General features: G+C 41.5%; 1 protein-coding gene and 1 long non-coding RNA gene across 7 annotated transcripts; one reads left to right on the top strand and one right to left on the bottom strand.

The window, feature by feature from the left end:
• The first annotated feature begins 1,368 nt into the window (after positions 1–1,368).
• RNF185 (ring finger protein 185) lies at positions 1,369–16,927 on the top strand. 6 transcript variants are annotated; one of them, XM_075769203.1, is made up of 8 exons: positions 1,369–1,646; positions 7,513–7,744; positions 9,371–9,389; positions 10,045–10,157; positions 10,685–10,739; positions 12,118–12,153; positions 12,710–12,827; positions 14,365–16,927. In XM_075769203.1, the coding sequence occupies exons 2-8, from the start codon at positions 7,563–7,565 to the stop codon at positions 14,460–14,462; spliced, it is 621 nt and encodes a 206-aa protein (XP_075625318.1). In that variant the 5' UTR covers positions 1,369–1,646; positions 7,513–7,562; the 3' UTR covers positions 14,463–16,927. The 6 variants fall into 6 exon arrangements, with proteins under 6 accessions (XP_075625318.1, XP_075625323.1, XP_075625317.1 ...); XM_075769202.1 differs by lacking the exon at positions 1,369–1,646 and adding an exon at positions 1,826–1,979; XM_075769205.1 differs by lacking the exon at positions 1,369–1,646 and adding an exon at positions 1,917–2,440.
• Positions 4,428–17,192, bottom strand: LOC142604200 (uncharacterized). The gene is made up of 3 exons (XR_012838083.1): positions 16,996–17,192; positions 12,677–12,856; positions 4,428–4,547 (listed from the first exon to the last, which is right to left on the bottom strand). It is a non-coding gene; the product is annotated as an uncharacterized LOC142604200 (long non-coding RNA).
• Between the last annotated feature and the right edge of the window lie 114 nt (positions 17,193–17,306).

Genomic DNA, 17,306 nt, shown 5'->3' with positions numbered 1-17,306 from the left:
TACTGTTTTAAGTAAGTCTCTTTCCCTCCTGTTAACCTTAGTTGTAAACAAGATTAACATTTTCATTCTTTTCTTGTATACCACCCTTTCCATTCATCCAATCTTATTCATTGCCTGTCTCTGGATCTTTTCTATTTTGAAAAGAAAACACTTGCTATCAGTAGAACAGGGGTACTGTAAGCAAGTCATTATAGAAATGCATATCATTCCATTCTTCTGAGACTTAAAACATAGATAAAATGTTAAAATTATTACTGGGCAGCAAAAACGTTCCCTGGCTATGTTGTCTATGGCAGTAACTGTATTTCTTTTCAGGTTGCTTTAGTTATGATACTCATACAATAAAGACTGTTCTGAGCATTACTTATTCCCATGATTATAATACCAAAAATCAACCTTTTATTAGTTTTCATACTGACATTCTTTTGACTCTAGACATACATGGTGACTACTCTAAGCTGGTCCAAATTTCAAAAACGCATCCTTGTTTTAATCATCATCTGGAGGATACCATTTATACCTCTGGGGCCTTGTTAGCTTCTTATTAATCTGATACTACACCGAGATGCCAAATTTTTGCTTGAATGCTGAAGCTGTGCCAAACTGTGATGCTTTACTGTCTTGTTGAAAATGAGATGGCCTGCTTTGTTAGAGAAATTTTCACAGGCAGCAAATACACTGCTAGTGTGGGTAGAACAGCTTTACAACGTGTGTCCTAATGCCCTAAGCACTATCATTTTCAGATGCTATCTTCACCTTCACCTCAACTACAAATTTTCCAGTGTGACACATCAACATGTACGGCAAATCCAGCAGGGCTACTGGATGACTGCTTTAACATGGGTTTTGCCAAGCCTACGTGTTACTGAAAGCAGTGTGAAGGCTCAGTACAGCTGTTTTTATACTGCTGAACGTTTCCCAGCTTGCGTCAACCCTTCACATTAGAGCTGTGTAGTCTCAGGCCACCTCAGTCAGTAGACAGGCCTTAGACAATCTCCTTGGTCTCTTTCTGATAGATTCCCTTGGCACTAACCTTCTTCCATGTCTCACCTTAACTACTCCCTTGTAAGACTTGCCTTTAGTGGAAGACCTTGGTTTAGGGTTCACCCATTCTCCACTCTGTAAAACAACCAGCACTTTTGCATTTTCTGCCTGTGTGCTCAGAGCAGGGACAAAACCCTTCAGAGGTCCCTCCTCAGTCACCTTTCTCAGCTCTGACCTCTCTTTCAGGCACCAGGTCCCATCCTCTCCCTCCCTTTTGTCCCTGTTTCTGTCTTCGCGGTTTCTCACAGCCCTGTAAGTACCTTTAGGAAACTCTGTGTTCCCATCCTGGAGATGCTCCTCTGCTCAGATCCTAGCGCTCTGCACACACATTTAGATAATTTGTTTCCCTCAAAGCTGCTGCCTTCCTTCCCTGCTTGGTCCAAACATTTGCTACTATTGACAGTATGTAGTTTTTGCGCTTTTCAGAGGCAGGCGTTTGGACACGGCCCCCACAACACCTCATGATGAGCTGGCAACAAAACTGCAATAGAAACGGAGCTAAAAATCACACGGAGCGCGCAGTCAGGGGTTATGGTGACTGAGCACGGGCTGAACACACGGCCAGCCCGAGCGGTTCGCACCGAACCGGTTCCCTGGCTGAGGTAACAACTGGCCGGGGGGGTCTGGTTCGGAGGGGCCGCGGGAAGGAAGGGCAGCCCGGCAGCACTAACCGCCCCCTGCCCGTGGAACCCCACCGCCCCCCACGGGGCACCCCGCGCCCGGCCCCAGGCGCCGCCGCCCCGTTTCCAAGGAGCCGCCCCGCGGGCCGCGGCGTGGGGCAGCCCCGGGCGGGCGGAACGCGGCCCCACGGCCCGGCGCGGCGGCGGGGAGGCCGGTCCCTTCCGTCAGGGCCGGGCTTCCGGGCGATCAGGTGACGGCGGCCGCTGGCAGGGGAGCGGCTCCGCGCTGCTGCGGGGGAGCAGCGAGACCCGCCGGTGAGCCGAGCCGAGCGGATCCCGGCTAGTGGTGGAGGGTGGGGGTAGCCGAAGCCGGGCGGCGGCTTTGAGGCGCTAAGGGAGCGGGCCGTGCCCGAGCCGTGCCCGGGGGCCGCTGAAGGCCGGAGCCGCCCTGCGCCCGTTTGAAACGAGCGAGGCGGGGGCGGTCGGAGCTGGGCGGGGGCGCCCCGGGAGCCCTGGCCTTGGCCATCCCGGCTCCAGCCCCGCTCCCCCTGCAGCGCCCCGGCAGGCCCGGTGTGTGCCGCCCTCGCTGCCGGAACTCCGGCCCGGGATTCGCCGCCGCCGCGGTGCGCAGGGCCCGGCACTGCCTGGGAGGGATTTCCTCCGAAATGCCCGGTTTTAGCGGCCTGCTGGTGCCTGGGCCCCTCGCTCTGCGGCAAAGCTGAAACCCTCTGCCAGGAGAAGCGTCTCTTTTGCGTTAGATAAATGTCTGGCTCTAGGTATGGTCGCAAAGCGTTAGCTTCTGGTACATGCCGTCGTTTGTTCTTTTTTTGTTTTGTTCTGTTTTTTGTTGGGAATTGCTTATTACTTCTTAAACTATATCATAGCTATTTTATTTTATTTTTCTATTTTGCTGCTAACCTGGTTAGCCCAATTAAAGGACATTTAATGTTTTACATAACAATCCAAAACAGGAAAATGCTCAGGCAGTATTACCCAACTGGTTATATCAGTTTTCTTTTTTTTTTTTTTCCTTTGGACTTTATGAGGTAAGAGGATAAAATCTTTGTCTAAAGATTTGTGCAACACTTTCTTGGAGTCTATATTATACTTTTACGGAATAGTTAAAAAAAAAGGAACTAATTTAATCACTTGCTTTTTTGATAGTTTGTAACAATGCCTTGCATTTGTGAGGTATATGGAATCCTTAGAGCTGCCAAAGCAGCCTCTCAGCAGGGCTCTTATCCTGGAAGCAGCAACTGTAACACAGACGTACGTTGCAGAATCCCAATTAATGAAACGAGGCCAAGCAAGGGCACGTTTGTCTGTAAGGCAAATGGCTGATTTTGCAAGACCAAGTGGTCGCGTAAACTTGTGCGTTGGGATGACTTTGTGGTAATACTAAAAAGCAGGTATGTGATGCTGCAAGGGTTACAGGAGTGAAAAGATGAACTCGGAAAATGTTTCTGAGGTGTTAAAATGTAACGTGTTTGGGGGACAGATGGCCTAAAAGTAGTGAGAGATAAATGTGTATTTAATGATTAACAGTAGGACTTCAGTCATGTATTTGCTAAGAATATCTCAAAATGACTGTCAAGAAGTAAACGTACTTTCTTCTAGGCACTGTCAACAATTACCAACTAAGGTTACCTCTTAGTTTTACTTGAAATCCAGGCAATTGTAATAGGTTGAGTCAGGTTTTTGTTACACTTATAAGTGGGCATATTTATATAAACTCTGAGTAATATTTTTACATTTAGACACAATTTCTAATGTTTATAAAATTTGTCATATGTGTCTAAAAATAATATTGTCACTGTAGTGATAAGAAAAATAACCTGATAAGTGTTTCCTTTTGATATAAACAGCAAGACGTTTAGAAACAAACTAGATTTGGATTGTTTCAATTTCAGTAATTCTAGATAAAATAAGGTTCATTGGGAATATTATATCAAAAAATGTCTTTCTAGTGGAATTTTACATCCACCAATGCTCTTCTTTTTATTTCATTGTTATGTATTATTTATCGCAAATAGGAATAATCTTCGGGTTTTATTAATAAACTAGCCAGAGTCCTGTATGTTCACCAGGAATTTTTCTCATTGCTCGTGAAAGAAGATTAAAAAGTAAATACTTCAAACATTCTGTTATAGCGCTGTGAACATGTATTCTACAACTGTTTCATACAGATGACATTAGCTTTTTATTTGTATTTTCTCTGTGTCTTTCTCAGGTCAAATTATTGTTCACCTGCTACGTTTCCAATTATTTTTCATTTTTTTGTATGTTTTAACTTATGGTGGAAACTCTTCCAGTCTGTCTTGAAGTGTTTCTCTTGTATTTTTAGAGTCAGGTCAGTGTACTTTGGCAAATGCAGTAATTTTTAATTTGCTGAGTTCAGAAATGTGATCTTTTACAGTAGCAATTGGGCTTGCGTTTTCCTGGTGTGCAGTTTCTCCCACTAGATTTATAGATATAGTTTTTAAAGTATTTCAGTAAAATTTCTTTCCTATTGCCTGTTAGTGAGATTTATATGCAGTATTTATACACAGTACATAGATCTTACCAGTTTCCTGCAGTTACGGACCTCCTGTGCTCTGAAGTTGTCATCAGGCTGTCAGGTCCCAGTGTGCCATCTGCTTCTCAGAGGTCCAGTTTCACCAGCGCTTTCAGCCATGCTTATTCTTTACGCAACTCAGTGGGATTTGTGCTGGATCCCTAAACATGTATCTTCACTTCCATGTCGCCTTCATGCTTCACCAGACTTTTTTTTATTTAGGAAGACTACTTGAAAATGGGTTCTTTGTTTCTTCACCATTCATCTGTTGCCGCTCTTGGTTCTTGGATGTAGTAAAATGTCAGTGATTCAGTCATTTTCAGAACAACCTGTTGGGATATCATAGGGGTCATGATTTAAAGGAAGTAAACAGCTAATATAGATGGCTTTTAAGTAACAAAGATACTGTTTTCCTGTAAATATCTAGAGAGCAAAGCAGCAAGAAAGAAAAAAGAGAAAATCTTTGAATGCTTGCAGTTAGATCACAGCTGATTTTTATATCCTTTCACATGCTTTGTTTGCTATTTATCATGTGTGTAGGGTTGATTTGGAGACCTGATCTAAAGGACAAGGGTTTAGCAAACCTGGACTGGCACCTCTAAATTCTGTTTACTTAACCCCAAAAGTCAAGTTATGCCCCAGTGTACTCGCAGTACACTTCTGAACTCTAAATCAAAACGGAATTGGTTTGGATTTTTGTTTGGTTGGTTTGGTTTTTTTTTTTTTTTTTTTTAGTTTGTGGCTTGCTTGTGGTTTGGTGTTTTTTTTGTTTTTCTCTCAAAAGTTTTGTTTCAGTTTAAGTAGTTCAAGTGACATTTCAACAATTTTGAGCTTGTTCTACACAGGGCAAGTTGAATTTGCAGTTGAACTTCTACTTTAGGATTCACAGATTATGCTCACAAGCAACACGACATATGATTATCAAATGTAAGTTTAGTCATTGGGTGCTGTTTCATGCTTGCTTCTTTCTGTATGTGCAGCGTGATTTGCAGGTGGACAGACCCCAACAGCCCTTGTTATAGACCTAGGTAGTTAAACAGTATTCTACAGACAAGAGCAAATATTTGAGAAGGCTTTTCAGAATAAGGTTTATTATATTTATTGTTGTGGTTTGATATATTTTTGAGGTTTTAAATTGGTTATATCCTAATGGGTCATCAGGCCCAATCATCCTCTGGAGAAATAATTGTACAGACTAAGGAATGAACTTCTAGGGGAGTAGATTCAGTGCCTGTTGCATTATGTAATTTTGATCTTTTTTCTGTCTCAGACATCTTTATGCCATTACTTTACTGATATTCCTATGAATTTTATACCATCCTTCTTCATAATTTAATGATTTATTTATTCTTCATAGTTACTGAAAGCTAAGGGCTTTTTAAGTAGACGTTTGTGAAGATATAGATTTTATCTTTTTGATGAATCTCCAGATTTCTGGTGTTAAATATATGGAAGGTAATTGGGAAAAAAGGACTTTTTTGTTCATTTGTCCACATTGGGTTTAGGGACACAGAAATTAATTTATTTGCCTCTTCTACATGTTTTCCTTGTGTTATATGCCAAGATATAAGAACCAGACATTTCTTGTGCCCATTCCATAAAACAATGCTAGTATTTTTTACAATTTTTACAATGAACTCCCTAGTCTTAAGGAGGTTTTCTTGATGTTCACAGTAATTCCCAGCAAATATATAGGTTCAAGTTGGTAAGTTTTCAAGCATAAAACTACTGAGCAAGATAGGCTGAAGATTCTGGTAGTAAGGATGTGTGAAAAATCCAAGTGTCTTTAGCATATAGTTTGTGGGCTGGCAGCATTTCCATCTGCCTTGAACTAACGTGAATTTTTGCTGCTGAGTGTAAATGAAGTCATGGTGTGAAATGCTACGAGTCAGCAGTGCTGAAAGCAGTGCATGTTAAAATACAGCATCTGTGAATACAAAGCTGCCCTTCTGGGACACTGTGCAAAATGATGTAACTGAGTGAAAAAGCCCTGCAAAAATATATTTCACTTGCTGTAATTGAGTGTCTTCACTGCAATACCTTCATGAGGCTTGAGTATGATGCACTTGACTGTGCAGTGGGATTGTATTGTATGAAAAGAGCTGTTGACAATAACAGCTAAAGATACTGAGGTTTTATTTTGCTGCTCTGCACCTCTGCTTCAGCGCTGCTACAAAGAGGGAACGCTAAGGAAAGCCTTTAATGCTTGTGGGGTAAGTTTGCAAAGACATTAGCTTCTGAAAAATTCAGGTTGCCCTTTTAAAACGCTTAACTGTTTGTACACTTGCAAAAAGTTCAGATAATCACCCATTTCTTTCTCACAACCTTATCTAAGTATTCATATGTCTGCAGCAGCAACATGATGTCAGAGTTTCATGAAAAGCACAGTGGAATATTTTAAATGCTTTTGTTTTGGTGAATTAATTTCTTTAACTGCTGAAACTCTCTTAGTTCTTGGATTAAAAATCTTGTACTGGTAAAAGTACCTGTTTCTAGAAATGTAAGTGCCTTGTGCTGAGTCTTAATGTTTTAGATACTGTGGAATTTGCATATCAAGGAATTAGATTGTGGAGGTTGTTGCTACTGAAATGAAATAAATGGTGCTCTTTGAGAAATCTTATGTTAATACATGTAAAAGCGTGTAAGAAAAATTAAAGCACATTAAAGTAAAATTTTTAGTACTTTTGCATTACTACGAGATTAGAAATGTTTGATACTTTGAAAGTACTAGAAATGTTTGATAGTCATATCAACACATGGCTGTGATAGCAGCAATATACTGCTGATGAGACAACTCAAGTACTAAGCCACCTTTGCTTGCCATTATTATCATTAATATTCCAAACTAATGAACATTGAACTTAAAACTATGCATTAAGCCAATCTGTCCAAACTGTGAATTGCTTCATGATTAAATCCTATTTCAGATTGCACTCACAGTTATAACTTGCATTGAATTTTTGGAAGAGCATGTATGACTCGGTGAGCTCATTCTTCTCATGAATGCCATTTGCTATGAGAGAATATGATGGTTTTGATTTGGCTGTGGATCTCAGTTGCTTATCAGTAACTTTAAAATACAGGTCACGTATCAGCCAGGTCATACTACAGGACTTTAAAGTAGCTTAGTTTCTAAAAAAAGATCCCTCTTGGCTATGTTAAACTAAAACCATCAACAGTAGGATTCAAGTGCTTCTTAGCTAAATCACGACCAGTTTGGAACAGGACAAGAATGCAATGTTATAATGCCAAGAAGTTGTTTAGATTTTTTTATATTCCCTTTCTCACTGCTAGGATTCCAACAAGAAAATTTTCTTGACCTTGTGTCTGGGTAGCTCTTGAGGATGGCAAGCAAAGGACCCACAACTTCTACATCAACAAAGAACTCCAGTACTGGAGGGACCAGTGGCAGCAGTAGCAGTAATGGTGCTGGGGACAACGCTAATCAGGACAACACTTTTGAATGTAACATCTGTTTAGACACTGCCAAGGATGCAGTTATCAGCTTGTGTGGACATCTCTTCTGGTAAGTACTCAACCCCACCCCCCCAGATAAACCAGAACATTGTATATCTTTCTGATCACATAAAAGCCTATGATTTTTATAATTGCAGATGTCAAATAAAGTGTCTCGCATAAAATGAGTAAAGACCATGGTTTTGGTTTAGGAGCAGTTTGGGTTTGCTCCTTAACTGTTCTTCTTTGCTTGTGTTCCAGGGAGTGGGTTTTTTGCCTCTTAAACTTCCTGTACTTGTGGATTATTTTGTAAAAGCAAACAAACAAGCAGCCCCACATAGACAGTTCAATGTTCATTGATACTGTTTGATTATGTGTGTGTTTATTAGTGCTGTCCGGTCTAGCATAGATATCTTGTTCAGATCAAAATTCCTTTCTAACCTGTGCATACCTAAACCTCCATCAGAAACTAGGTTCTGGAGGCCAAATTGTAGTTTTCATACTTTCTACAAGCTTGCTTTTTTTTCCTTTGAAACCATAAAAAAAAACCAACAAGCTTTTACACGTGGGCTATTTCTCTTTTCCCATGGTATTGCAGTTGTAATACTAACTTTTCAGTTCTTTGATCTGACTTGGGAATGCATCGCACAAATAAAATAAGCATGCAGCATTTCTTATTTGGGTAACTTGGTCTAGAATATACTCTTTCTTGAACGTTAGGAAGTTATTAAGGATTGACATGACCAAATGTTTTGTTTTTTTTTTTTTGTTTATTGTGCACAGTAGGCTAAATTATGATTTTTAATCAAAAGAAGCCTCAAAGAACATTTATTTTCTGTGTAAATGTATGTAACAGCTGAAGATCCAGGGTTTTATTCTAGGAAGAAATGGAAAATCACTTGCTGATGGCATGTTAAGATAAAATTAGATCAAATTATTGCACAAAAGGATTTGGAAGAATGGAACCTTGAAAAAATGCATGTATCTTGTCTGAACAGTGTTGTCAGGACCCCTTTGAAAGCAGATGGCTGCTTAGCAGTTTTATCTCATAGCTTGCTTGTATGTTTTTGACCTTTTTTAAGTTGCCATATTAATTTAATCTTTGGAGTAGTTCTGCATAATGGGAATTTCTCTGCCCTAAGCAACTGGGTCTCAATAGCTGACCCTGCTTCGAGTGTCGGGTTGGACTAGAGGCCACCTGAGGTACTGTCCAGCTTGAACTATTCCATGATTCTGTGAGTGTGGATGATGTTTTAGCTAAATGTCCCTTCTATGACTTCTTTTAAGATCCTGAAGTCTCATTACTGACATCTTCCTCATTTGCATCTTAGCTCAGGGATATCTTTTGATGGTAACAGAAGAGAAAATCTGTACAGTAAACACTAAGATTAATTAAGCCTCTGTACGGGATATGGATGAGGACCCAGGAATCAAAGGTCATATGCAGAGAATCACGTTAGCAATGGGTTGCATAACCTGAAAAGACCAGTGGAGATTGGTCTTGGGCTGTGCTTTCAAAAATTATTTTAATGGGAGGTTATGAAACTGGCCCAGCTGGATTCCAGGATTCTGTTGTCTGCAAGCTGTGCTATCTGTGGTGCACTTTATACATTTGTCTCATCGAGTTGTCAGTAACTAATTCTATTTTCCCCTCTTTTTCTGCTCTGTGAACAAATTGTCCTGGGAATGCTCACAGTTGGCCTTGTTTACACCAGGTAAGACAGATTTCCTTTTACTTTGTCTTTCATCAGCTCCTGTTACTCAATAAAGCCCTTGGTTCTCTGGAGTATCCCCCTCTTTTCAAATGTGCTTCTTTCTCTCCAGGGCAATCGCAACCTGCTAGCAACTTCATGTGCAACACCTTGCAATCTGCTCTTTCAGCGAAAAGAAAACTTAGATTCTGTTCCACCTGCCTCCCACTTTTGAGTTTCTTAAACACTGAGTATTCCCAGTTTTGGTAGGAGAATTACTGTAGGCAGTTCACAGGGATTTATTGTGCAGGCTTAAGTGCTGAATGTACTTCTCTTTGCATATGTAGTGTTTTACATTGTGGTACCATTATAGAAAAGACAGATGAAAGGAGAATATCTGCACTAGCCCTTGGCCTATGCAGGACTTTGGTACTGTTTATTTCTTCATATTTTACTCCAGTGTAGTGAATGCATGCACATCAGTGAGTGCATTGTACCAGAACAATAGTCAAAATGCCAACTCTACCTTGGAGTGTACTTGGCACTTATTAAAATGTTTTGCTCCATGGCTTTCTGAGAAGTTGATAAAGTCTCTCTGCCTGGCTGCAAATGTGGTTTGCATGTTGTTGTTGTTTTCATGGGTTTTTTACTAGTTTTCTTATAACTTCCTTTCTTTTAGTGGCTAGAGACCAGGCCAAACAGACAAGTATGTCCTGTTTGCAAAGCAGGAATCAGTCGAGATAAAGTTATTCCTCTGTATGGAAGAGGTAGCACTGGGCAACAGGACCCCAGGTAAGAAACCTAAATACAACTATTTTTGTGTGAAAACTAAATATGAAACTTTAGTTTAAGGTCTTAAGAGGAAACTGTCGAAGTGCTGGATTCACAATTTGAAATAGTTCTTCAGAAGACAGATAGAACTGATATTTCTGGCTTTTTCAGGGCCTGGGTTTGCACACCTTATTTCTTGTTTAACTGGCAGTTTATTTTAATTTGAATTAGGTGTTATTATCAGTTCAATTGGCAGGTTGCAATTAATGTTATCTGAGTGGAGAAGCTTGTACAAAATGCTCATGTCCTCAGTTTCTAGCCTTTGCAATGGGGCTTTATTATTCAAAAGTGCAGTATCTTCATTCAGCGATGTGATGCTGAAGGTTCATAAGTTGGGTGGTCTACTCACTCACATGCTACTTTGAGCTCTGCTGCAGCATGGCCCCATGAGAGCATGCTCTGTGTTTGTTCTGTCTTATTAGCCAGGCTATTGCAGATATTATTGCCATGTATCCTTGCACTTGAGCTAATTTCACAACTTCCTGCAGAGAGAAAACTCCACCACGACCCCAAGGACAGAGACCTGAACCAGAGAACAGAGGGGTAAGTGAAAAAACAAGCTCAAGCAGATAAGTTGTTTTTATTGATAGTGGTATTTATTCATCCCAGAGGACATAATGTGTGCATGAGATCCTGTGTGAGGATCCTATAGCTTACACTTCTTGCTCATCCCCAGTAGGTTGTTGATGAATAATTGATAGCTGCGGTGTGGCTGAAAACTCCATTCCTATAGTACTTTTTAGAATACCAAAGAACGGGCTAATTGAATCGTGCTTCATGAAGACAGCCCTGTGTGGCATCACTGGAAATGCTATTCATACTTGATCGTTCTCCATATATAAATACAAAGCACACTTTGCTTTGAAAATTCTTTGTGGAAGTATATTTCTGTCAAACTGTACCTGTAATATATAATCCATGTGTGAACTTACTTTTTTGGCACTGACACCTGCTTCTAGCATTTCTATGGGGTTACTGTACCTTGGCATTACAAGGAAAAGAATGTAGATATCTGTTGGACATATGTTAATTTGAAGAGGGATCTATGGTTTTGTTGAGGAGATTACATAGAGTGAATGTAAACAGCAGCTGGCGTAGGTTGAACAGACGTGGGAGTAACCAGTAGGACAGACCAGAGTGTTCTTTAGTGCAGTGGCAGTGAGCACGACCTGATGAAACAATTGCATATTTCTGTGTAACTCAGCCTAGGGTCCTTGGAGAGAATTCATATACTTCATGCTTCAGGCAAACAACTCTGCTGGGTGTGATTAAGGAGCATTTCTGTATTGAATGTATTGGGAGCTCAGTTGTTCTCTCTCACTAGGGAGTTGCCTTCTTATTAAATCAGCTGCTATACCTTGTTTGAACCTTTTAGCTGGTGCTGCTTAAGTCAGAGGAATCTGGTATGAAGACGTAGCAGTAGTGATGCTGCCCTCCTGCTTTCTGCAGGTGCAGGACCTGCCATGCAGAGTGCTTTGCTGTCCTGCATACTTACTGGCAAAATGCTTGAGTAATGGTCAAAAGTCCAACTCCTCAAATCAAGGATCAACCCAGAAATGTCTGGCTTTTACTATATGAGTGAAGTCATCTTTGTTCTCCCACTGTTTGGAGGTGATAGACCAGAGGGTTTTTAGAATTGGTATCACTGTTTTAATTCTGAGATGAGAGGACAGTTTGCTGGATTACAGAACATGGCAACTGTGAGCTCTCCACAGTTTTTAAACATGATGCAACTACTTAGATTCATATATGGTTGCTTCTCAAATAGTATGCTGCTTTTATACAGTAGGATTCATCCTGATTCAGAAGACTTATCTTTTGACCTGATGTGGTATTTTACTCTGGATCCCATAGGGATGTTGTTGCATTGTAACTCTTCCTTTTTTCCCTCCTTTCCTTATGTCTTGCATTCCTGCCCCAGACTACTGTACCTGCCACCTTAATTAGAGTCCCCCTGGTAATTTTTTTTTTTGTACTCTTCTTCTCTATAATGCTCTATGCATCCCACTGGCAATTTATCACTTTACTGAATGTTTAAATTATGCATGTGTATCATGAAAATCAATGCAGATTATTTTTTTACAAAGCCTTTCTTATATGGTTAATGGCTATTAATACAGAATTATTAATATATTGTTAAGACATTCTACATAGATTGGTAACATTGATTTTGATATATTGTCAGATATATACTATTTTAAGTTGAGAAATGTTACAGAAATGCTTTTGTTAATTTGTGGCCCTCAAGCAAGAACTGCGGTTCCTAGTTTTCATTTTCTCAAACTTCTGGGCTGCTCTGGCAAGTTTGCTGCTGTATGAAACATTTTAAAACCAGGAGAACTAAGGAGGTATTTAACAATAGTGTGGCAGACTGAAAGTTGCCAGACAGCATGATACTCCTTCAGCCCTAGGAAAGCCAGTGAGAGGGAATGTCTGCACTTTTACAAAATATTCTGAAATAGGCTTTAAATGATCAGTACCTTTTTTCTTTTCTATTGGTTTGTTCTCTGCAGGGATTCCAGGGCTTTGGGTTTGGCGATGGTGGCTTCCAAATGTCATTCGGAATTGGAGCGTTTCCCTTTGGTATATTTGCAACAGCATTCAACATAAACGACGGGCGACCTCCTCCAGGTACCATGATCCTGTCTTCTCCAAGAGTCCTGTCACAAACAGATGTGTTACAAACTCCCTTGTAAAAAAATAGCCTGCTAAATGACAAAACTTTCTGAACAGTAATCAGTGTTGTAAATAGAAACACAAAAGGATGGAAAACACCGAGTAGAGAACATAGTCTATGGTTTACGCGTTTTGTACGAGTGCTTATGTAAGAAGCAAGTTTGTCACTTCCATCTGATTTGCTGAAGGCCCCCAGTAGAACTGGAGAGGGACAGTGGCACTGGGGAATTCTCCCCTTTAATGCAAATGTCTTCTCTGGTACTCCAGTGGACTCCCTCTGAAAAATTAGACAAATGGGACTAGAGTTTCTAATAATAATAATAAAAAGGAGTCAGTAGGGGTGTATGAAGGAGATCCACACTTTGAAAACAGCAGAAAAGGACCATTTCCTGAAAGATGAGAAGGAAAAATTTAAACTGGTGCTCTGTACCACAAAATAATGACAGCAAAGGTTGTTCCTTTTTCAGAAAATTTATCTCTGAGACAGTAATGTATATTCCATAAGAAATAACTTTCTAGTGAAATGATTTCACTGGTTTTAATTAAGGAAAAAACAGTGAAAACTACTCCAAGTAGTGGCTTTGCTCTCTAAAAAATAAGTAATCCCCAGAAAACCTCCTCCCCATCTGCACTGTAGACAAACTGAATCTACCTGTTTTGAACAAGAAAACCTACTGCCCAGGATTTTCTGGACTTCCTCTGTGAAAGGTTGTGCCTGGCAAATCTTCTTCACCATGTCACGTGGCATAGGATATATGAGAAACAGAAACACATTCTTATGTCACACCTGTGTTGCCAAGGACCTGTGCTGTCCTCTGGTCGAATTAACTTGCCTATTAACTATACTTCAGTGTCCACTGAAAGTTTGTGTGGAGGTGTCACTGAGCTAAGGAGTATGTAAATATATGCTGTTGTAACAGCCATAATTTAACCAACTCCTTTATCTGCTTTTCACCTGTGGATTCAATACAGCAGTTCCAGAAGGGCACGGCTTGAGCTTTAGAGCTCGTGTACTTTTCATTAGTTCTCTTGGTCGAGGCTACACAGGCAGCTTTGACTGTTTTAAGATTTCCTTATTCAGACATATTTCACCTTGATGGGGAGGAGCACTCAGGTCGAGGGGGTAAAGTTCCCTAGGATGGAAACAGTGAACTTAGCTCAGCAGTCAACAGTGAACTAAGCACTGAACTTGGCTCAGGACTGTCCGCAGAAGTACTCCGAGCAGACCTGCGTGTACTTTAGCACTTGGTGCTGCCTGCTGCTATTAGTCATGAGCAGGTTTACCACAAGTCCTGCTTCAGGGAGCTAATGCTTGTCTTCCTTCTGATCTTCCAGTGTGGCTGGCCAGTCTGAGGGTAGGAAATAGCAACAGTTTCTCACCAAGTAGATTCCTTGCATATCTTTCAATTTATGAATGTACTATGTTCAGAATATACATGATTCTGCAGAAGAGGAAGGAGCTGAACTGGTTTTTTTGCTTCCTGTTTTCCAGCTGTTCCAGGGACTCCTCAATATGTGGATGAGCAGTTCCTATCCCGCCTCTTCCTGTTTGTGGCTCTGGTGATAATGTTCTGGCTGTTGATTGCATAAATCTTTTCCATTATTCTGTATATTCATGGCCAATGAGGCCACTGAAACAGTTACAAACTGCATCCCCATCCCATTTTAAACCTCTTGGTGTCTGGTTCTGTAGCTAACTGTGGGCTTCAGGAATTGGTGGTACCACAGCACAATGAGGAATCTCCCATTTTGCACCAGAGTTGGAAATTAAACATTGGTTTAAAAGCGTCTTTCAGAACAGCTGTCTTGTACAACAGGTTCCTGCCACAAACCATGGGCCTAGTTTGAACTCTGCTCCTAAAAGGAGTGCTGCTTTGAAATCCTGTGCCAATCAGTGACACTGGGTTTATGTGAAAGACAGTTGCCCCAAGGCAGGTAAGGAAACTTCTGCAGTGTGATCAGTTGATCAGTATCTCATGCTTGGCGACTTCGATGGATCTGCCAGAGCTGCGGATGTTATTTAATGTCTTCACATCACCATCCAACCTTCTTCAGGAAATCATCTGCAGCACTGCTGAGACTCTTCGGGCACAGCACGTGATGCAAATGGAACCAGGTTTGGAGACTGGTTTCTTTTCTTGCTGTTATTTCTCAGTGTGATGGAAAACCCCTCCTGAAGCGGTTCTAATGGCTGTTAGAAGAAGGGATACAAATTTATGCTGCAATTTTTTTTTTAAAGCCTGAATTTTCTGGAGCCAGACACTGCAAGATTCTCTCATTGTGGAGCCAGGTGGGGTTGCTGAACAGTACGACGCATCTGTCTGCCTCACCCAGCCCAGTTCCTCACTGACAAAACAGTGTTGTCTTCCTTGGTTCTACGCAGCAGCCTGTGGCTGCGCTCATGGATAATCCCCTCACAACCTTCTCGCTGTAGCTACATTTATTCTTCCCAAGGCTTTGAGACTTTCTACGCAAGGTCATGTACTCCAAATAAAATCCTATTACAGATCTGAGATCACTTGTTTGGGGAGAGGAACAAAAGGCATATTTACGTGAGTTCTGAGGTTAAATTTGTCATACTGTAAAATTATACAGGAGGAAAAAGGAGATCCTGCCTTTGCTAGCACATGGCACAGTAGGGAACATTTGGAAGAGCTTCTCTCTACAGGTGCATACAGCTACTCCATGCCACAGCAGGATGGCTATAGTGCAAAATGTCTGCACTATCTACCAAAGATATTAATTTGAAGTGCTGGAGGAGACCACAACCGTTTATGTGCTATGGGGAGAATATTTCAGAAGGTGAGCACTCTGCAGCTGTTTTGGAATCCTGTTGAGTATACAGCTTTAAAGAGTACTCCTCATATATTTGTGTAGATTCCTTCAGAACAGCAGATATGAGAGATTCTCTAGCAAGGTGAACAGTTTTCGTATTTCTCTGACTAGGCAATTTCATTTTTTCTCTTATTGTTTGTAGATTAGTTTGATTCAGATCTCTGATAGTCATAATCATTTCCTACAAGATGAATATTGTGTACTGGCAATAGATGGACAACTGACAAATCAACTCATAGAAACTTCGTTTCAATAGCTAGGGTTTTTCTAGCGTATGGATGAGGTTCCTGGTCAGGACACCTTAATTAATTGTTGTACAAGCTTATTTAATTATAAACTGTTCACTTTTAGTATCAAGACAGAGAATGACTGAAATTTAACTTGCCTACCTCCAAAGTTCCGTCTGGCAAGTAGAATGTTGCAAAGCTACTGCAGTGTTTTGCCACATCTAGTCAAATTTACACTGGACTTGATGATAATCTGGCAGAATTTATTGCTCAACTATAAATAGTTGAAGTGGTGCTTCAACTTTTCTCGTGTGGCACTTTGGGGAAGCTTAACTTCTTCTGCATATGGTTCTTCTCAAGTGCGTAACTTCATAACCAGGACCCTTTCTAGGCTATTTATGGCATTCTTAAAAGCAACTGGCTGTCTTACAATGTTGCGGCTTTGACTTCCTTTCATGAGCAGGCAGCACCACCTGCTGATGAAAAGGGAAAGTTCATGTGATAGTAAAAGGGATGGTTTTCCTTCTTTTTGCATTGAGAAACTCGATGCTAAGAGCTGAGGTTACCCGGGGAGAAGTAGGGTATCCCTTTAAAGCCGTTTTCCAATAAGAGGACAAAAAAGTGACTGTAAGAGGTTCAAGAGGTATTGAAACTAATTTAACTAACAGTTATGTTTTAAAATACAGAATTTTAATGGCTTGGTTGTTTTTCCCATCTATTGGTGAGAGACATAATGGATTTAGACAGGTGGCTGCAGAAACATGACTGAGAGTCCTTACTTTCTGGCAATCCAAGAATGAAATAGTCTAAAAGTGTTAACGCTTTTGTTCCTACCTTTTTCCTGATGTGCTTTTTGTATTGTACCACTTCCCTCCCCCCTTGTACTCAGACTGCACACAGCCCATAATGGCTTGTCTGGTGCATTACCATTACTGTTCACTAATTTTCACTGTTGTGAAAGTGATTTAGAATTAAAAAATGGTTTTACATTGACCAGAGTGCACCGCCATTCCTTCGCGCTCTGCGGGCAGGCCGAGGTGAGGCGCTTGCCCGAGCCCTACCTGGAGGACGAGGAGCCCATTGCTGGTCCGTGCCTCAGGAAGGGGGAGGGACAGGGGCTCACTTCTCCCTCACCGGGGGGGGCATCGGGTACGTTCCGCGAGCGGGAGCGGTACCGGGGAGACCGCGGGCAGCGGCCGGTGTGGCCAGGCCGGGCCCGGCGCAGACGGAGGCCCAGCGATGGGAGCCGCCGCGCCCGCCCGCCCGCCACAGCACGTGGTGGGAGGGGCCGGGGGCGTGACCGCACTATCATTGGTCCTCACCGCGGAAGGGGCGGGACTGCCACCGCGGACTAGCGCGGGGATTGGCCTGT

The sequence above is a fragment of the Balearica regulorum genome, chromosome 17, assembly GCF_011004875.1.
Source record: "Balearica regulorum gibbericeps isolate bBalReg1 chromosome 17, bBalReg1.pri, whole genome shotgun sequence".
Lineage (NCBI taxonomy): Eukaryota > Metazoa > Chordata > Aves > Gruiformes > Gruidae > Balearica > Balearica regulorum.
Note: the sequence above shows the minus strand (reverse complement) of the source record. Positions and strands in the feature narration are given on the sequence as shown.